General features: G+C 34.7%; 1 protein-coding gene across 3 annotated transcripts in view; it reads right to left on the reverse strand.

Annotated features, from left to right (window-relative positions):
* Window positions 1-13,982: 13,982 nt before the first annotated feature.
* Window positions 13,983-23,005, reverse strand: part of LOC106880259 (putative protocadherin beta-18) — a 65,197-nt gene continuing 56,174 nt past the window's right edge. For all 3 annotated transcript variants that reach the window (XM_052973098.1, XM_014930124.2, XM_052973097.1), the window contains exons 3-4: window positions 19,394-19,559; window positions 13,983-16,212 (exon numbers count right to left, since the gene is read on the reverse strand). In XM_052973098.1, the coding sequence (XP_052829058.1) occupies window positions 15,986-16,212; window positions 19,394-19,559 (393 nt within the window). In that variant the 3' untranslated portion in view covers window positions 13,983-15,985. The remainder of the gene's footprint in view (window positions 16,213-19,393; window positions 19,560-23,005) is intronic.

A 23,005-nucleotide genomic window follows, 5' to 3' on the forward strand; every position in this document is an offset into this window, starting at 1 on the left:
GAACAGGAAGATTGTAAAAGCATGCACTTAAACCCAAAATGAGGTTCAAAGATTGCCTTAAAGCTGCTTTGACACAGACAAGAATTTCAGATGTTAATTGGGTGAGAGAAGCACAAAATTGAAATGGATGGGGGAAAAGAGTGCACAGTGGTTGTTCAAAGTTTGAAAGAGAGAGAATGAAGCACAAAAAGATCAAAAGAAAGCTTAGAAAGAATGAACCAACAGAAAATGAAGAAGTGTTGCTTTTTACATATGTGATTTGTAGGAGGAAAAGATTCGAGTTATGCTAGTCTGGTCAGCCATCAGATAAGTCACAGGAATCAACACCTTGTAAATTGTTTTACAGGTATTGTTCACAACAGAACATGTGTGATCTGTGGAAAGGTGTACCGTTCAGATGGAGGACATGTCAAAAGTCTTCATAGTTGTGGCACTTGTTCCTTCTGCCAGCCAGCACAACTGGGCATTATGCAATAAAATGTGCAAAATCATTGGCAGGACTTAAGCAATATATAAGGGCCTCATGTTGCATTATTAGTGACTCATTTCAAAGACTCTTTCCAGCAATGGCTTTGCTTGTATATGAGAATGCAGCCACTATGTATGCATATATGTTTATACATATACATACATGCAGAGATGCATGTGAAATGAACAAAAACTGGTACTTATGAATATAAATACCCAGCGATATTTATACTGTATGACTAGCTAAGTTTATCTGCTCATATGACAATTTTCGATCTATATTTTTTATCTTCCTAGACGATGGAATACATATCAGACAAATTACTTAAGTCAATATAATTGACTAAAGCACTCAAAAGTAGTCTGTCTCAGCATAGCTACATTTCTGAAACTGAAACCAGTGCAGGCATAAAATAATTTGGTCAACTATCATCATACCTTAGTTTAAATGTGTTCAAATATAGCAAGCAAGAGCTACTAAAACCAGCAACAGCTGTAATAGCAGCAACATCATGCAACCTTACTCATGTTTTCAAACATTGTATGTTACTCTCCCTGACTGTGTGTGTATATAAATACACACACACACACACACACACACACACACACAGATAAACAGATATAGATATGGGTATATAGACATATCTTGTGTGTATATATATAATAGTGCATGTTTGGAAAAATGTACGTGTGTGTGTGTGTGTGTGTGTGTGCGCGCGCGTGTATGTATATATGTATATATATATGTATCATCATCATCACCATCATCATTTGTCCGCTTTCCATGCTGGCATGGGTTGAACGGTTTGCCTGAAACCTGGTAAGCTGGAGGGCTGCACCAGGTTCCGATCTGATATGGTAAGGTTTCTATAGCTAGATGCCCTTCCTAATGCCAACCATTCCAAGAGTGTAGTGGGTGTTTTCTACATGCCACCGGTATGGATACCATTGACCTGACACTGGCCACGACTATGATCTCACTTAGTTTGACAAGTCTATACAAGCACGGTATATCGTCAAAAGTCTTGGCCACCTGTCATTGCCTCCATGAGGCCCAACACTTAAACGGTGCTTTTTACATGCCACCAGCATGGGTACCAGTCAGACAGCACTGGCATCAGCCATGACTATGACTTCACTCAGTTTGACAGGTCCTTACAAACACAGCATATCACCCAACAATTGAAGGGTGATTTTAACAGGCCAGTTACACAACTCTGGCACCAGCCATGTATGTATATACATATATATCAATATATCTATATCCATATATCAGTATCTATCTATCTATCTATCTATATATATATATATATATACACATCCACACACCCATACACCTACACACAAATAAAGAATATTTACCCACCAACATAGTGTTGAGCACTCATTCACATTGTTCAATATTAAAATGTAAATGTATATATCATCATTTAACGTCTGTTGTCCATGGTGGTATGGGTTGAACGGTTTGACCAGGGCTGGTAAGCTGGAAGGCTGCACCAGGCTCCAGTCTGATTTGGCACGATTTTCTATGGAAGGACATCCAGCCATAGAAAGCCATGCCAAATCAGACTGGAGTCTGGTGCAGCCTTTCAGCTTACCAGCCCTGGTCAAACCGTCCAACCCATGCCAGCATGGACAACAGACGTCAAATGATGATGATGATGATGATATATATATACATACAATACTTAAAAAACTTATACAAGGTATGTGTTTTGCCAGTTCATGGGCAGGCTGCGATTATAGGAATAAAAGAATATATTCTCTTACACCTATAATTGCAGCCTGCCCATGAACTGACAAAACACATGACTTGTGTATGTGTGTTTGGTATTGTGTATATCTCTCAGACTGCTTCTCATATATATTTTGAATTTGTGTGTGTGTGCATGTGTGCATGTGTGTGTGTGTGACCATTTTTTTTACTTGGTAGTGGTTTAGCAGAATGAGTAGAACATGGGACAAGTTACCCACAGTATTTAATTACATTTCTTTTATGATCTCTAGTTCAAATGATACCAAGGACAATTTTGCCTTTTGTCCTGTGGTCAATAGAATAAATTACAATCATGCACTGAGGTCAGTTTAATATTCCTATAAAGCTTCTGAGGTGTGAATAGAATCCATAACATGTTAGACTGAGTCTCAATCTACCTTTCTCTCTTATTTTTTGCTCTCCCTGTTTTTACCCTCTCTCCTTTTCTTTTCTCCCTCTCCGATAAATTAAAGTTTCCTCAACATATTGAAAGAAAGGAGAGTAACAAATTAATAATCATAATTTACAACAATCAATCTTTATTCCATTGTCATTACAATAGACTTGTCTACTTCACTAAAGGCAAAAATGATAACATTACGTTTCACAAATCCACATATTCTTACCATTTAATCAGTCTTTCTTCTCTTCAATACTTCAAGACTTTCTTTGACAATCACATCTTCCTTCACCGATTGCCAGAGTTGCCAAATAAGATTATTTGTGTTGTTCAATAAACTATAAAAAAAAATCAAAAACAAGAACAAAAATGGAAGGCAAATGTTGTCATCTGAAATGAAATGAAATGCAATGAAATGTTATTTTTATCATTTTATTTGTGTCACTCGAATAAGTCCAGCCATCTTCACTACCCTCAATCAACATGCTACATCACTTCCAATGCTTATTGATGAATGTAAACCACAACTTGCAGCTTTCACTTATTCTAATGAAATTGCCTCAGGCCTCACTCATTCTATTTGGATAATTATTTTAGAAAATCTGATGGGGGAGGAAAGTGGGGGTGTTATGCGTCTTCTGATCAAAAGTCAAGAATATCAGAAGGAAGATGGAAAGAGAAGATGAAATGAAAGATCGAATGAATGAATGAATGAATAAACAAATGAATGGAATAAAATAACATAAATAAATAAATATAATTTGGAAAATGCAGAAATCTAATGAAAATGACTCAGGTTTAGTTCTTAGTGAGATTTTGTCTTGAGATCCATCTCAAGTGATCTCTGTTGACTGGACAAATTATTTATACCTCTGATTCCCAAATGCATTGTGTCAAGAATAACATTACATTTCCTGCACTCCTTGTGAAAGTGGACACAGGAAATAAATAAAATATCAAAGAAGCGGAAAAGAAAAGGAAGAGCCACAAGAGAATCACAAATTGTAGATAATAAAACAACATCAACAACAACAACAAAAGAAACTACAACAGCAACAATTCCAACAACACTGACCACATAAACAACCAGAAAAACATTAACAACAATAACATAATAATGCTGTTGAAGTGATAGTAATGTTGAGAGCAAAAAACAAAAGAAACTCATTTGACTGGAAAAAAAATAGACTTTTAAAACTGAACTAGGAATGAAGTTATTATAGACGTTTCACTCCGTCTGTCTTGGTGTTCCAGTCTGTCTCTCTTTGAATATATATATATATATATATATATATATATATATATGTATATATATATATATATACATACATACATATATATATAAATATTAATATAAGCTTAAAAGCAATCACCATGCAATGATTAAAGAAAACAGTCTAATATTGGGGCATATAAGCCCCTAACGGATATATATGTATGTATGCATGTATGTATGTATGTCTTCATCATCACTTTATCATCTACATTTCCATGTTTACTTAAGTTGGACAGAGTTTATTTCTAATGGGTTAAATCTAAGAATAAATTAAAATCAAGGGAATTATCAGCTGTTAAAATGTGTATGCATTTTCAGGACCCCTGTATATACATGTGTGTTTGTGAGTATGTGCATGCATGCATGCATGCATGCGTGTGTGTGTGTGTGTGTGTGTGTGTGTATGTGGATATATACTTGCTTTGTAAATACATGTGTGTATTTATAAAGCAATAGGAGTTAACTTCTTATATAGGCAATCATTGATTTTGTGGTCTTGCTTTCCAGACACTGCTTAACTTCACGTTGTATAAACCATTATGAGAAATAGTTTTAAAAAGAATGTTTTCCAAAATACTGCCCATATTAAAGGGAATAATTTTTACTCAGCACGTGTTAGTTATGTTTCGTAAATGTCTCTAATGTGGTAATGAAATGTTTGGAAACTGTATTTCTATGAAGTTGAGAAGGAACAAAATGTTATATGTGATAAAGAAAGATTAAGTTTCATAAAGGTGCTAGTTATGACAGTAGTGGAGAATAAAGAAGATGGCTGCTGTAGGAAAACTAAAGTAAGTAAATTGGAGATGACAAAAAGAATGTAAGTAAGCAATATCAGATGCACGTACACAATCAAGTGGATGTGGTGTTTCCCAGTTTCATAATAGGTGCTTTATAAAGTGTTTACATTTCTTAGAATTCTCTGATCTTTGTTTAACTAGAGATTTTGTTATAAGGGTTCTCTGCTATGCACAAGAAACACTCCAGTTCTTAGCTACAGGCGGATAGGGTCTGGGTCTAATGCCCATATTTAAGACAAATTAAGGAATGACATCATCCACACTAAGTGCATTCATTCTTAAATAACTAGTCTTTGACTTCCATGTTGTTATACTAGATTTCACAAGCAGCTTACATAAATCTCACAAGAACTAAAGAAAAACTTATATCAATGTAGGAATATCCTGTACAACAGAAAAAGAAGTTTGACAACCGATATTAGTGTGTTTATGTCCCCGTAAATTAGCAGTTTGGCAAAAGAGACCGATAGAATATGTACTAGGCTTACAATGAATAAGTCCTGGGATCGATTTGTTCTGTAGTTAAATGACTGAAGCAAGTAAAAGAGTATATATACATACACACACAGAGAGGCACACACATATATACATATGTATACCTACATACATACACGTCATATAAAACATATCTAATGTAGTGAAACTTGCAGTGAAGAATATCATGTTGAGTAATTCCTTATTTTTTTATAGTTATTTAAAGACAACTCTTATTTCTCGCTATTGTTGTTGTTGCTGCAGGTGCTATTGTTGATGTCGTTGATGTTGCTGCTGCTGCATGTCTTTCTTTTATGCATTTTCCTTTGCTTTTGATTTTAAGTTATGTAAGAAGTTTCGGTTTCATTCTCAACTAAACTAACTTTTCAATTCTCTTTTGCCTTTCTCTTTCTTTCGTTCTGACTTTCTCCCCCACTCCATCACCTCTATCTATCTATCTATCTATCAATCTTTCTATTTCTCAGTCACATCCCCTCTCTCTCTCTGTTTCTCTTTCAATTTATTTTCCATCATTATTTCCCGCTTACCCTGTCTTTATCTCTCACTCACACACTCTCACTTTCTCTCTCCCCATCTCTTTGTCCTTCTCTCTAATTTACTCTGACTGTCGGTTCAAACTTGATTTATTGGTATGGAAGTAGAACAGATGTTCAGTGAATTTTCCAGATGCTGCAACCACAAAATGAAACCAGCACTCTTTCATTCCTCTCTCTCTCTCTCTCTCACCCCTACACACACACATTCAGCCCTCTATCTTTAATAAAAAAAAAAAGATCTTGATTGTCTTGTCATCTCTTCACACATTTTACATTCTAGAACCATATGTCCACCATCTTGTTCTATCTTTCCTTTCCACATCTTTTGACATTATAATTTTACAATGAATAAAGCTATAAATGAAAGCCAGCATCAGAGATACAAATTAATTAAGACTTAATTAAATACATGAAGACATGGTGATTTTAAGGTCTTGAGTTGAATTCCTGGACTGGTCTGCACTTGGGAGCCTTGAGCAAAACACTTCATTTCATTTTGTGAGTTGTCATAAAGTTTATCTACAGCAAGAAACCCATTCTGTTCTGGTTCCTTCTCTCAAACTTTAACCCTACTTTCTAAAGCACAAAGCTGCATCCCTCTCTTTCTGTAACCCCACTTAATCGAGGAGGGTCTCAGTGCTATGAAAAACACACCTGATACATGCTGTCAAAGGACTGGCTTTAATCAGGCCATCAGAGTACAATGCTGTCTTTGAACTTGTTGGATTTTGGATTTTGTCAAACAATCTGTCTCATGCCAGTATGGAACATTGGTGCTAAATGATCATGATGATATTTCTGTATGTGTATCGCTCTCTCTTTGCATGCATGCACACATGCACAACTCCACAAACACACCACTCACACACACACAAACATACTACACACGCATATGCAAACAAACACCACACACACTTACACATAAATAAACACCATACACACACACAAGCACACCACACAGACACCACATACACACACGCACATGCATACACAAATACACACACACACAAACATACCACACATACGCACACACACATGCCACACTCACATACACACAAGCAAACACACCACACACACATGCACACTAACAAACACCACACACACACACAAACACACATGCACATATATTGGAAATCTAGTTATTTTGTGAATGTCAACACAAAAGCTTTGTGGTATGCATAACTGCATATATTGCAAAAATTGTTCAGTGAAGCACAAAGTAATTTGACTGACCGGTTAATAGAATCAATAGCATTTCTATGAATCAATTATGAAGTAATACTTTTGAAATAATTAGTATATCATAGTCTATATGCTTTGTTTAGTTCAGTAATTAACTATTAAGTCCATACGGCCTTATTGAAAATTGCTGTCAATCAAGTTGTTGATGTTTAACCACAAGTCAATCTTGATTGAATAAGCTTATGTACAAAGACATTTTTTTGTATAACAAGGACTTTGCCAAGGACTTTCTCCCTCTCACCATTTTTTATTAGTCTCTCTCTCTCTCTCTCCCTCCTAATCTTTCTCTTTTTCTCTCTCTCGTTGCTTACACGTGACCATCGTCCATCTTTTCTTTTCCTCTTTATATAAAATTAATATGAGTGTTTCTGCCACCCAAGTAGGCTTTGGAAGAATTTAAAGGATTTGAACGATGGATAACAAAGGAAATAGTGAATGCTGAGAGATATATTTATGTTGAAAAGAGAAAAGATAGAAGAGAGAGATAGATGTCCAGTCCTTAGAACGTCCGTGCTGGAAAGAAAGATGGATGATGGTCACATGTGAGCAATGCGAGAGAGAAGAAAAGAAAGATGGGGAGAAAGAGAGAAAGATAGACACAACAACAAATGGATGTCTAAGGCCTCTGACCCTAAGACATGAGGGTGGGAACATGAATATTCATACCACATATGTTGCTTCTTTTTTTTCTACAATTATTAAATGTATAAGCAGTTCTTATGTTGGTGTAAGAGTAATTAGAAAAATATAAAGAGAAGAACATAGATGATCGGACTGATTGTGAAGAAGTCACATGTACTAAAAAAGGAAAAGAAAAAAACAAATGCACAAAATGAAACAAAGTGAAATATCGTGGAGTGCTCAGTGAAACATTATTGATTGCTTTAAGATGAATTAAGTTGCTTAATGTTTATAATGTTTATCTTACTAATTTTATTACTTTGTCTGTCGTCGTCATCATCTTCATCATCATTCTAGTGGCCGTCTTCATCATCATTCATTATCATCATTGTTGTGGTCATAACTGTCATTCCACCAGCACCAGCACTCCCAGCACCACAACCACTACCAACAACAACAACAACACCACCTTCATGACCACCAATAATTCATCTTCATTTTCGAATATAATTTACTTTTTGAATATATTCCGAAGGGTAATTAAAAAGTAACAAAATCTATAATATAGATTATTTCAAACTACAAAATAAACAATAAATAAATTAAAATTGGTTAAACAACAACTTCCTGTTATTGATGAATTCTTACATAGCAATAATGGTTTAGACATAAACAGAACTGCACTGCAAAAAGGTAGTTTCCATTTCTGTTTTATTATGACATTACCAAAGTTTATTCTAGAGTGATGATAAGAGTACTACTGAGGAGTGGGAATTGGAACAAAACAAAAGTTTAGGTTTATTACATTCACTCTTCAGGTGCACTGCTTTTTGAGATTCCCATGACTCTCTGTCACCATTCAGTTCCATTATTATGAATTTGAATAGGGAGCTTGAGTTATAGAGAATCTTCCATTAGCTGATTACACAACTATAGACGCTGCTCTTATGGATATGTTGCAGCTATTCTCTTGATAAAGGCTGATGATCCTGACCGTTGATCTTCAAGGGTTCCTTCACTCAGCATCAATGTACGAAGCACCATTGGCTCAGTTGAGCTCTTCCACTACCTCTTCACAATCTGCCATACTGCAGTCCTATAACTTCATCACATCCTTGGCAGGGTGGCTAAATGGATACTATGTCTTGCCATAGGGCAACCCATAACTATGCAGAGCATGGTTGTCACTCTGTGAGGCATCTTCAAAATACCCATAGACCCATAGGTTCATTAAACATCTAATTTATTATATTGTAATAATGTCCAGCATCAGAATTGTGAAGGCATGTGGCCTAGTGATTGGGGTGTTGCACTCATGATCATAAGAACATGGTTTCCATTCCTGAACCAGGTAGTATATTGTATCCTCAAACAAAACACTTCACTCAGTCCACTCAGTTGTAAATGAGTTCCTACAATAGATGGAAGTTAACCCTAAAACAGACCAGCATTTTGTTCAAGGGAGTGTTGTAATCTCAGTCACTTAAATGCCTTGAAAACTGTGGAGACACATTGTAATATTTAAACAGGGACAAATAAAAGCTACTACATCGGATCTGTGGAGGCATATGACCTAGTGGTTACAGCAGTGGACTCACGGTCAAGGTATCACAGGTTCAAATCTCAGACGGGGTGATGTGTGTGTGTTTATGTGCAAAACACCTAAGCACCACCTGGCTTCAGCAGAAGATAATAGCGAACTTCTGCTGACTCTTTCACCACAACTTTATCTCATTCTTTCCTCCTGCACCTAGCAGCTCGCCTGTGATGGGTAGTGTCCTGTCAAGGTGGGGAACTAATATGTCAATGAAACCAGGAAAACCAGCCCTTATGAGCCAGGCATGGCTCGAGAGGGAACAAACAACAATAACATCAGATCTAAAGCTATTCATCTGATTGGATTTCATACACTTTTTGTCTACCTCTTTTTTTTTTTGACAAGGGTTTTAGTTGAGTTTAGGCTATAGTAGAAGACACTTACCTAAGGTGCCTGCAGTAGGATCAAGCCGAAAACCATCTTGTTCCAAAACAAGCTTCTTAAGCATGTAGCCATATGTGTGGTGCCTATTGAATGTTATACAGTGGGAGGCCTCATCTAGCTGTCTATTATATGTGTCATCTCTATGACATAAAGCATCAACTTCATTAATGGTAGTAGACGATGATTAAAAGAGAATGTTAGTAAGAGTAATAACATTTTAAAGTTGGATAAAAAAAAAAAGACACATAAAAATATAAAACAGAAAAAAAGAAAAACTTGTTTTCTTTGGAAAAAAAATTCTTTAGCAAGAAATATAAGCTGAAGAAACTAAGAACATAAATGAAAAACCAATAAAAAAATAAAGGGAGAAAACAGGTAGCCATAGCAATGGGTGAAATGGGAAAAAATGAAGTAAAAGATACCAATTAAGATATATCGTCTAAATTTTCCTTAATTTGATGAGAAGAATAAATTAGAAATACAAGCAAAACAGAAATAAATAAATGAATAAAAATAAAAATGTGATATAAAATAAAGAAGGAAAAAGAAAATACACTGAATGAAATCCAAAATCAATCATTCAACTGAATGGCAAACAATTAATGTGGTTCGTTGGAGAGCGAAGGACAATTGAAACGAATTAGTGTGAAACACTGCTTGCTAAATATTCTCTTCAGTTTCAGCACATTTGTGTGGAAAGGTAAGGAGAAAGGGGGGCGGTGAAGCTAAGAGAATGATTGACCAAAAAGAAAGCAAGACAATAATGAAGAACTATAAAATATAGTGAGTAAATCACTGGGAAAAACAGTAGACAAATTAAGTGGTATGGCTAAATGCTAGTGGTAGTGGAGGTGGTGGAGGTGTTGTTGCTGCTGCTGTTGTTGGTGGTGGTGGTGTTTTTGTTGTTGTTGGTGGTGGTAGTGGTCATGGGGTGGTGAGGAGAGTGTTTTGTAATGGTAATGTTCATCTGTTGTTATTGCTGGTGTTGTTGTTGTCATTGTTAACCCTCAGGTAGGTTCTGACTGAAATATCTATGACCAAAGGCGTTCCAACAATGGCCATGTGATCTGTTTTGTAAAGGCAAAGTGTATCTAGGAATATTTTAGGCATCCTGTCAGTTATTATTCTTTGTTTTATCTTGTTTATTTTTTATTTCTTTAGATGAGATTTTAAGGAGATTTGACAATTATTTCTAGCAGTTTGCACGACTGCATGGAGGTTTCAATTGTAATGATGCATATTGTTGGCCCGAGGCCAACTACTATGGCCAACTTAGATTTCTAATCAAAGGCATTTCAACCATGACCATCTCATCTTACAACTATGTAGGTCTGCATTATCACTGTACTCTTCTCTTTCCTAAGACAATAGTGTTATCAAATGGAGATTTGCTGCTATTTTAAGCAAGGTCAGTGATCATTTAGAGGTTTCCTTTGGTGGTGGCAGTAATTATGGCTGTTGTGGCAGTGTTTGCCATCTTAGAGGTTATCCTTATAGTAGTGGTGGTGGTGGTGGTAATTCTTGTAGTCTTGTCATGGTATTGGTGTGGTGCTGCTGATAGTGGTGTTGGTGGTGGTGCTGGTGTCAAAAGATTGAAAAAGAAATGTATGTAATAGTTTCTTTTGGCAATGAATGATAAAGGTATACTGATAGATAGATAGACAAAATGACAGACAGATGGGTAAATGGTTGGATAGATAGATATATAGATAGACTAATAGATTAAACATAGACAGAGAGTGATAGATAGATAGTTAGACTGACAGGCAGACAATAAGATAGACAGACGGGCTGATGGACAGTCAGACAAATATGGATGGATGGCTTGATAGATAGATAAATTCATCGTAGATAGATGAATAGATAGATAGACGAATGGACAGATAGATAGATAGATAGATAGATGGATGGATAGATGGACAGATAGATAGATAGATAGATGGATGGATGGACAGACGGATAGACGGACAGATAGATAGATTGACAGAAACAGAAAAAGCTATGAAAATATATATAAAAACAGTCCAATAAAAGACAATCAATCAAATGTAAAACAAAAAAAAAGAGAAAATAAATTTATGCAAGTTGGGATAAATATTCTATCAATGTTGATGTGGAGTTGAATTAAAATGGTGTCTAGATGAGATAAGAGAATTGTAAAATTAATTTGTTTCATAGATTGTGTGTGTGTGTGTGTGTTTATGTTTAAATGTTTTATGCTCATTATGTGTAAGTATTTTGTTTTTTGTGTGTTAGAGTATGTGTGTGTCAGGGTGTGTGACAGTGGGTATTTTTCTCATTAAACAAAGAACAAAGGTAAAAATGTTCACAGAGGAAAAAAAACAAAAAACAACATAAACTATATAAAATATCTTGCTATAAAGATGGCTGTGGTGAAAATGAAAAAGAAACAGATTTATTAGTCCTTTATCCTTTTAAAATCAGATGACAGAAGTTTTGCTTCACTAGCTACACAAGTTTTTTGTTATCTTTTTAGCCCACTTTTCTCTCATTTTCTCTCTATGTAAACCAACCCAGGAAATTTCTTCCTTAACCCTTTTGATACCAACCTACTTAAGCCTGCCATTAGATCCATGATACAAACTCCTTGTGTTGTAAAGATTTAAATTTAAATTTTCCGTCAAAATTTCATGTCAGTTTATGTTCCAAACCCCAGATTAACAATGATAAAATTATTTCACTAAATTCTTTATTGTTTTCAAAAATAATTGAAACAAAGACAATGCATTTTGAAAGAAATGTGGTAACAAAAGGGTTTCTTGTATTTTCGTTTTTATTTTCTTAATCTAGAATGAGAAGATCAGGGATAAAACTGGAGTGAAAAACATCATTGCAGAATACCACCAGGCAAAGCTATGGTGGGCTTGTCATGTCACAAGGCTCACAGACGACTGGTGGACCCATACAATTGTTGAGTGGTATTCATGCAAGTGGAAGAGACCACTCAGGAGACCTCCACTCAGGTGGAAAGGTGATTTAAGAAAAATGTTTGGAGCACAATGGAGGAGAATGGTAAGAGCATGAGGGGAATGGAATAAATGCTGTGGTCAGCAGAGCCAACTCAGCACCAGACAGCCTGGCCAATCCAAATGAATCAAATAAAGAAGGGCAGCATCCAGACCCTATATTTTGGGGAAGAAAGGGAGTTATTTTTCTGGTCAGAGATCTAGTGTGAAGGTCTAAGTGAACGTATAGCAAAAGTTCCTTAGTTTGCATATCTTTGTAATGATGTCTTGTTGCTAGCCTCAGGCCAACCCAGTGGCATACTGTGGGTATAACATGGGTTTGGCTCCTCAATAACAGATATCCAGTAATGAAGGAAACCAAAAAAGGGTGAAATCACATGATCTGGTAGTATACAAGAGGTTTTGTCAAGGTAAATAACACAGATTTCTGTTTCAGCAAAAACGTCCACATTACTGTGGAAATAAAGATTGCCTTTTGATATTAATACTGCTTCTGTCACTATTAATTATTTTTTAAAGTTATATACCTCACACATAAGGATTATAATTCACTCTAATGAAATAAGGATGAATCAAATAGTCAAGACAAATTTAACTATTTGTAAAACAACTTTTTGACATATACAAAACAGGTAATTTGAATAACTTCAACAAACCAAATGATAACCTAAATTTTTGTAACAAATATGCTGACATTTAATTTACTATTCATATTTTCAGAAAAAAACTTGAAAGAAAAATTTATCATAAGATTTTAATAAAATTTGAATGAACATATTAAAACAAGGCAGCATGATACGTTAGTAAACAGCCAAAGAGTGACTGGTAAAAAAATTCATATAATGCATTTTCAAATGGTGAAAGATAAGCTTGATATCATAATCTTTGACATTTATAGCAAACTAGATCAGAAGTGGGGCAAATAGAAACAACATACATTCAATAAAAATTTTTAAATTTATTATTTCTATAAATACTTGAATGAAGAATGTATAAAATTTTCTCTCATGTCAGCAATATAAGTAGATGATTATAAAAGTAGAAAATAACGCCAATGGATTGAAGTTTATGAAGAGATTCAACAAGATTTTTAAGCAATAACATGGCAGTTAGGAGTGAGGAAAGTTCAAAACATACTGAAATATATAGGTTTTAATTAATTTTCTACTTGTTCTTTTTATTCATTTTTATCTCTCTACTTGAAAAGGATAAAATAAGTTTTTATGGTTTTAGAGATTTCATACCGATTTATATCTTTAAACGAAGAAGAGTTTAGTTGAAGTATTCTATGAAAGACTAGTTAACATCTTATCAACTACAAAAAAATTGTTAAAATCTTATTGAATTTATATTCTCTATTTGATTCATCATAGCTGTTGTAGATGTTAATAAACTAAAATATTAATGTCATGTCATGTGTTTCATGAGAATTTCTAAGTTCATGATATTAATTTAGAAGATCAGATCATTCTAGACCAAAAGAATTCTAGGAAAATCAGACTAGCCTGTTTAAGGGTCTCTGTTTTCTAGCAGAATATTTTATCAACCTTTGCAGCTTGATGATATCTAGAATTTGCAGTATCCTACATATATTTAAAGATATAATTGTAAGAGAGTTAAGCATCATTTCAATAAGTGACTTTTTAAAGATAATATCTATATACTAATCTGATATATTGTGAGCATCGACCTGTAATAAATAAGCTCTGTAATCTCATGAGAAACATTTGCTTGATTTAATAGCTGAGAGACTGAGAGAGACATGGAAAGAGAGAGATAAAGAGAAGAGATAGATAGAGAGGGAGATAGAGAAGAGATAGATAGAGAGAGAGCAAGAAAGAGGGATAGGAAGAGAGAGACAGGGAGAGAGGGAGTCAGTTTTCATATGAAAAGACTTTGAAAAGAGAGGTACTTACTACATAAATCGAACAGAAAAAAAAAACTGTATGTGTGTGTATGTATATATGTATGTATAAATACATACATACATACAAATTAAGAACAACAACAAAATAATGTTTTTAGTTATGGGCAAATACAAAACAAATCAACAACCATAATCCAATCTAACTAAAAAAAAAAAAAAGAAACATTGATATAAGTAGGAGTCTAATGGCTATGTGGTCATTCCCACCTGAGTAGCTACAAAAGAAGAAAGTCAATCTACTTTGGTAAATATTTTACTAGAGGAAACCAATTTCAGGAAAATTACTTTACATACCAGAGTAAATAGGATAAATAGGATTCTACCTGAATCATTAAACTTTTCTTCTTCCTCACAGCCAAATAATTTATTCCAATTTGTGAACTTTTTGTATTTACCATATTTGTCAATTCAGACTGCTTTCACTAGTTTTGGTGAATTCTACTGTTCCAGTGAGTTAACAAATAGGAGAGACCCTGGAAGCAAGTATATTTGCAGTGAGGAGTGAAAAAAATCTGTCATTTCAGACTTTTTGCCTTTCTTCTGAGAGCAATGTAAAAAGTAAGCAACAGAAAGTGAGAGGGAGAGAGAGAGAGGGCTGGTATTTTCACTCCTTACTAAAACTGAGTTTCTCAAACTCTTCTGCACTATTCTTTATGCCCCAACATGACTGCAGTCCAATGACTGAAACAAGTAAAAGTTAAATGATACAGGCTAACTATTGTCAACACAGATCGTCAATCATTTCTTGATATTTTGGTAAAAAAAAGAAAAGAAATGGCAAAAATAGAATATAGTAGTCCACTACTGGACATATTGCTCTTCATGACCGAAAACTTTTGATAATTCTACACACTCATTAATACTGACCAGAATCTGTCAGTCTTAATATTCATTTTGGTGACTGAGGAGATTGCAAATACACGAAGTGAAGGGCCTTATCCAAGAACACAACATGCCCTACAGACCTTTTGAACGAAAGCCCAGTAGTCCTGTCACTAGCCAAACTTCCTTTTGGGATTTAGATTTTACTTTAAAAAGACTAAGTTTGAATTATTTTTCCAATAGTTTAGTCAGAGAAGGAGGTGAAGTATACATGAACCCTTTCCAGATCTTCTGTTACTGGGAAAAACAGAGAAGAAAGACTCTGCTACTAAAGTTGCACAAGGTTTTGATGTGAAGTCAAGCTATAGATTAAGTCTACCATCTAAGAATGACAATATGACAACTGACCGAAATTAAATCTACTTTATTCACACGTTATTTTATTTCATTATCCTGCTTTGCATTTTTAATTTATCTTCTGATTTATTTTATTCTGTCTTAGGTTATCATATTTACTAGCAAATAAGTAAATATATGTGAAGGAAACAACATTTTTTATGAAGTTAAACTATTTTTGAAAAGTATACACTTCATAAAAATATCTCTCAGATTTTTTTTTTTTTTTTTGTTCTGCCAAATGAGGAACATATCAGGTTTTTACTTTATATCGGTTACACATTGAGGGAAGTTGATGGAAACATTTTCTGTGGTATTTCAGGTAGGGGCTTAGTGCAAAACATTGAACCAGATATTGGCTTTGAAGACAAATTAGAACTGCTACCATATTCCATGTTGTCATTTGTTTCTCTGTACATAAAATTTTGATTCTCAATTGATTTACTCAAAGATTTGCAAGATGTTTTTCTATTCTGGTGTTTGATGGGAAACGCATAAATATCTGAAAAAGAAATAAAAAGCCACTGTAATTAATAAATTCAATGCCTGTTCATTAGTTCATGTTTTAAGATTTCATTCCAGCTAACTCGTTACTTATCTTTTACTTTTAACTAGCTTCAGTCACAGAATTGCAACCATGCTGAGACACTATCTTGAAGGGGTTAGTTGAACAAATCGATCCCAGTCAATTTGTTCAACTTAATCTTTATTTTTTTAAGCCCGATACTTGTTCTGCAGGGTTTTTGTTTTTGCTGAACCACCAAGTTACAGGTTAAGAAGCTTGCTTTGCTACCATACGGTTCTAGGTTCAGTCCTGCTGTGTAACAACTTGAGCAAGTGTCTTCTGCTATAGCTCTGGGCTGACCAATGCTTTGTGAGAGAATTTGGTATGTAGGAACTGTGTGGAACCCCATCATGTGTGTGCGTGTGTGTTTTTGTGTATGTGGTTGTCCACTTTCAACCACCACAACCACTTGACAATTGTTAATGGTTTGTTTTCAGCCCCTGTAACTTCGTAGCCCAACTAAAACGACTGTTAGAATAAGTACCAGACTTAAAAGAGATGTACTGGGGTGGGGGTGGGATCAATTAGTTTCATTAAACCCTTGAAGATAGTGCCCCAGCATGGCCACAGTCTAGTGACTGAAATTAGTAAAGAGAAAATGAATGAGAAAAGAAACCCTATTTGTTTCATGTATAATAGTATAATAAAATCTAATCCAGATTTACAGTCTGCTTAGAAGTAATTCTTTATTTTTCTCTTAATTCTGAGGATTATAAAACCTTGTTTTGAAATGGCTTAATCTGAAAACAATTTATATTCTGAATGTGATATTAATAAGAAAGAAATAATAGTACAGAATCAAATATTTAGGAATCTCTATGGACAATAATATCATATGATAAAAAGATCAGAAAAAAATAAACAATATTTTCAATAATGTTATCATAATTAATGTAAGAATTGAAAATATGAGTAAAACTATTTAGGTGGTGAGAAATTTTGGCAAACATGAAAGACAGCTTGCAACATATTTCAGTCATATTCTGGCCACATCAACAAAACCTTCTCCAAAATGATAATAATAATAATAATAAGAAGAAGAAGAATAGTAATAATAATAATAAGTATCAAAGGCAGCAAGCTGGCAGAAATGTTAGCACACCAGGCGAAATGCTTAGTGGTATTTTGTCCATCTTTGCAAGAAGGTGGTGAGCTGGCAGAAACATTAGCATGCTGGGTGAAATGCTTAGTGGTATTTCGTCTGTCTTTATGTTTTGAGTTCAAATTCTGCCGAGGTCAACAAAATAAGTACCAGTTGCATACTGGGGTTGATCTAATCGACTAGCCACCTCCCCCAAAATTTCGTGCCTTGTGCCTAGAGTAGAACAGAAGAATAAAATGTATCAGATGCCCTTCTTCAGCTACAGGGTCATAAGGCCAGTTTCCCAGATTCTGTGGCATAAGAACTCCTACAGATAAACATGATGCCAGCCCATTGCTGGACTACTTATTTCTGATAGCTGAGTGGACTGAAGTGAGGTGAAATGAAGTGTCTTGCTCAAGAACACAATGCATCGCCTGGTCCAGGAATCGAAACCACAATCATACAATCATGGATGCAACACCCTAACCACTAAGCCACATACCTCTGCCATGTCAATGAAGGAATAATCATTAAATCTCTAAATAACTTCTAAGAAGTTTGGTTGAATTTTCCATATTAAATCCCCATTATAAACTTTGCTATATTGGCTTCTACCTACTGTAATATTTTCCAGCCTTATTCTCCTTTATTCTCATGTAAATTAGGTATGGTTTCAAAATAATAACTGACATATAATTAGAAGTGTTAAATCATAAATATTTAGATGTTCATAGAATAATATGTACCAAAACATCAATATTTAGTGGTAAGGCATCAATATTTTCACTTCAAAGAAAGACAGGATAGAAATGAAGAAGAAACTATATACAAGATGGTATTAACATAATTAATGCAAGAAGAATTGAAAAGTAAAGTGACAAATTTTGGTAAATATAGAAGACAATTCGTGACATATTTCAACCTAGTTCTGACCTTATTATCAAAGTAAGGCTTCTTTGTACTTGATGAATCGGTGAGGTAAAAATCTCTCTGTATGTGTATAAAATTGTACATTGGCTGGTGTAGTAAAACAGAATTGTTTAGAAAATCATTAATTCAGGGATGCTAGCTGCATGGAAAACAGTAGTCAATTTACTGCTAATAAATCTAATGCAAGGATTGTTGATGGTCTGTGTAAATATTTACATCTGTGAAGCCATTGAATTGTTCTAACATATTTTAGTAAATCCTTGGGCAAGAAAATAACTTCTTTTTCTCTCTGGATGGCAAAAACATATCTATGAGGATGAAGATATCAGTGGAATGACTTAAAAACAAATGCTTAAAAGCCCCATAGGAATCTATTAAATTATGCCAACTTAGGCAAAATGATATAAAATAAGCGTTTTTCAGTTATAAAATATATCCTTTTTATTATCGGCACAAGGCCTGAAATTTTGTGGGAAGGGTTAATTGATTGTATTGACTCAAGTTCTTAGCTAATTTCATCAACCCTGAGAAATGAAAGGCTAAGTCAACCTTGGTGGCATTTGAACTCAGAACATAAAGATAGATGAAATGCCACTAAGCATTTTGTTAAATGCTTTAACAATTGATTTCAAATTTTGACACAGGCCTGCAATTTGCAGGGAGGGCTAAGATGATTATATCAACCCTGGTGCTCAACTGGTACGTATTTTATTGACCCTAAATGGATGAAAGGCTTGGTGATATTTGAACTCAAAATGTGATGACAGATGAAATGCTGCTAAGCATTTTGTTTGTGTTATTCTAAAGTAAACTCTAGATCATAATTGATTTCTTTTAATTGGAAATATTTCATAGATTTGAATACAGGCATGTGGTTTGAAGTTCACTTCACAACTGTATTGCAGAACATTTTTTTGTAGTTAAGTTGACTGAGCTATTTGGGAATTAAATGCTACTTGAGACAGCATATTAACTGCTAATTTCTTAGTTAATTGTTTGATACCCAGTCTACCCAGCCAACAATTCTCTTAAACTGAATCCATACTAACATTAGAAATGTCAAATAATAAATAAAAAAAAGCTAATAGTAATTCTATAACTTACCAAGAAGTTCTTCATAGTGATTAGCATCTGCTTCAGTCCAGCCATGTCCAGTGTAATTACAGGAGGATACCTCTGACATTTCATTGTAATTTCCAAGAAATTCTGGCTTAAAAGAACTTTGTATTCTTGGCCCATCATATATTATGACCATATCATCAAGGAAGTTCTATAAATTTCAAAACAAGTTTTATTAAATTTCAAACTAGACGATTTAAAATCATTCACATCTAACAGAAAGAAAAAAAACTAACTCATTCAGATCTTAAATAATAACTAGGAGTAAGACATCACCAAATCAACGTATAAGCATTGATGATAATTAGTTGCATTTACATTGTGAGATTGTGACATCAGATCTTAAGGTGTTGGGCTTTATGAAAAAGGCAAAGGGAAAAACCAAAACAAATGGCAATGTGTGATGAAGCAGATCTATCAAATACAAAAGAATGGAGTGGGGGAAACAAAACAAAAACATCAAAACACTGATGATGACAATAAACAACAATGACAGCTATCAGAATTTGAGGTGGATTTTTTTGCAGTCAAACGTCTTTCCTGTCACCAACATATATTTGTGTGTGCGCGCATGTGTGTGTGCACGCATGTGTGTGTGTATGTGATAAGGGGGCTGCTAGTTTATATCTTATCACATGTATTGGATTGTTTCCTTCAGAAAACCCTTTTAGGTGTTAGTGACTGCCCATCATGCTGAGCTTTGTAAATCAAGATCAACTTGATCTAAGATCAGAGGTTCCATTCTCATTCCTATTTAACCCACAGTCCAGCTTAGTATTACACACACACACATATTTATATATATGTGTGTGTATGTAAGTATGTATGTATGTACATATATAAATGTATGTATGTATGTATATGTATATATGTAATATAAAGCTTAACTGTGGGTCAAATATGAATAAGAATGGAACCCACAGAGAAGTTCTATGATACTTAAATTTATTTCAGTTCTGATTCATGTAATATATTTAATCTTTACTTGTTTCAGTCATTTTGTATGGCCATGCTGGGGCATCAGCCTCAGTACTTATTTATGTATTTATTTATGAATCAAAGTTCCACTGCAGTGGTGGTGGTGGTGGTGATGATGATGCAAGGGGCTGCTACACAGTTTTTGTCGACCAAGTTCCACTCAGAAAGTACAGGTTAACCCATAGCTATTGTAGAAGATACTCAAACAAATTGCTGTGCAGTGAGATTGGACCCAGTAACCTGTTGCTGTGAAGCGAACATCTTAACCACACAGCCATATCTCTGCCTACAGTTTGTTCTTTGATCAAGCACATTACCTTTACTCCTTATCAATCTCCTTCCAATGATGGTAATAATAATTATAACGATTGCGGTAGTTTGTAATATTAATACTTGTTCATAAAAAAATAATACTCAAAAACATTTCAATAATATTTCTGTTAATGACAAAGACAGGAAAAAGATATAATACTTCTTAAGTTTGCATTTCTTTGATCTTTCTATATTATAACCATGATGCAGTTTATTTCGTATGATCACAAATTGTATCTGAAATAGCTCATCATATTGTTTGTCCTCTTATGAAAAGAAAAAAGAAAAGCAAATCAGTCTTAAATATATTTCAAAGAAAATATAATACATTCCAATAATATTCCTGTAATTTTACAAAAGTATTTATCAATATTCTATGTATTACTGTCATTGAGATATTCCTCCCCTCCACACTTCCAGAATTTTTTATATTTAAATGGTAATTAATTCTTAGCTTAACTATAATTCCTTGTCTTGCAAGATTTCAATTTTACAGTTGATTAATCATTTTCATGCTGTTTTTTTTATCTTTATATATGTGTATGTACATATTTACATGTATGTAATAAAATAAATGTAGTATATACCAAATAATATTTGTATTTTGCAAACCAATCATGTCTTTCATTTATTTTACAAATGTGTCTATGTGCGTGTGTGTTTGTGTGTGCCGCCTGATTGGTTCCTGTGACAGTGGTATGTATAAAGCACCATTCGAGTGTGGTCGATGCCAGTGTCAAGTGACTGGGCCCCGTGCCAGTGATACGTAAAAAGCACCCACTACACTCTGGGAGTGCTTGGCGTTAGGAAGGGCATTCAGCTGTAGAAACCTTGCCAAATCAGATTGGAGAGACAAAGAAATTCAGGGAGAGTTGATGATGTTTTTATTACAAGTAGTAGTGTTGATGGTGACAGTGAGAGTAATAATAAGAGAGTGAGAAAGAGTGGGTATGTGAGAGAAAGAGGAATTGAACACAATTCATTTACACACACATTTAGCTTTTTTGTGATTGAAATGGGGTGATAGTAATAATAGTTGTGATAGAGGCAGAGATGGCGGTGATGATGGTGGTGGTGGTGGTAGTGGTAGTAGCCGAGGCGGTCAGGGATGATGGTGAGAGTAAGTGATGTGAAAGACAGTGGTGGTGGTGGTAGAGGGGAAGGTAGCGAAGTCAAAGGTATTGATGGTGGTGGCGTCAGAAGCCTGAATGGTGTGTGTACAGCAGAGATGGTGGTGATGGTAGTTGTACTGCTGTTTATCATGCAACTTTACAATAACTTTCAAATCAACAAATTATATCATTGTTTTGATGAAAATTGTTCATTGCTTGAAAAATATTGTTCAAGTTTAATAAAATTTAAGATGTACTCAATGCATGAAGAGTCATTGTTGGGCCCAAGGCCTAACGAAGAGCCCTCCACAGGAGCTAGCTTAAAAGCCACCTGATATATATACATATATATGCATATAGCGAAAGTGCTTCATGGCTTAGTGGTTAGGGTATAAGGTTCATGATCATGAGGTTGTGAGTTCAATTCCCACCAACACATTCTGTTCTTGAGCAAGACACTTTATTTCATATTGCTCCAGTCCACTCCACTGGCAAACATGCATAGCACCTGTATTTCAAAGGGCCGGCCTTGTCATGCTGAATCTCCCTGAGAACTACATTAAGGATACACATGTCTGTGGAGTGCTTGGCCACTTGCCCATTTTCATTAGCAGGCTATTCCATTGATTGGATCAACTGGAACCCTCATCGTCAGAACTGGTAAATGAACATCACTTTTATACATGTGATGTTGTTCGTTTCTAGTCTTCCATGGAAAATATGTCTGATCATAGGAAGTATCAGCTGGAAGCAGGTGAGTGTTGGTGACAGGAAGGTCATCCAGAAACAGAAAATTTGATTCAACAAACCCCATCTGACCCATGCAAGCATAGAAAAGTGGACGTTAAAATGACGAGGACGATGATAATATTTGTATATATCTGTATCTATACTCTCACACACATACTTATATTTAGTGAACTCACTTGTCATAAATGATAGATGAAAGCTCTGCAACTTCTTGCTGAAACACCTGCACAGATGATTTGCTTATAGTGATTAAATGCTTGTGTTGTTTAATAGCTCACATGTTTGTTTCAAATTGACATTACCTGTAGAGGTGCATGATATGCTACATATCTGAAGGATGTGGCCACAGAGCAATGTGAAATTAAGTTTTTTTGCATATGAGTGCAACAACTCCACCCACTAGGTCACACATCTTCATATATATATATATATATATATATATATA

This window comes from Octopus bimaculoides, chromosome 14, assembly GCF_001194135.2.
Source record: "Octopus bimaculoides isolate UCB-OBI-ISO-001 chromosome 14, ASM119413v2, whole genome shotgun sequence".
NCBI lineage: Eukaryota > Metazoa > Mollusca > Cephalopoda > Octopoda > Octopodidae > Octopus > Octopus bimaculoides.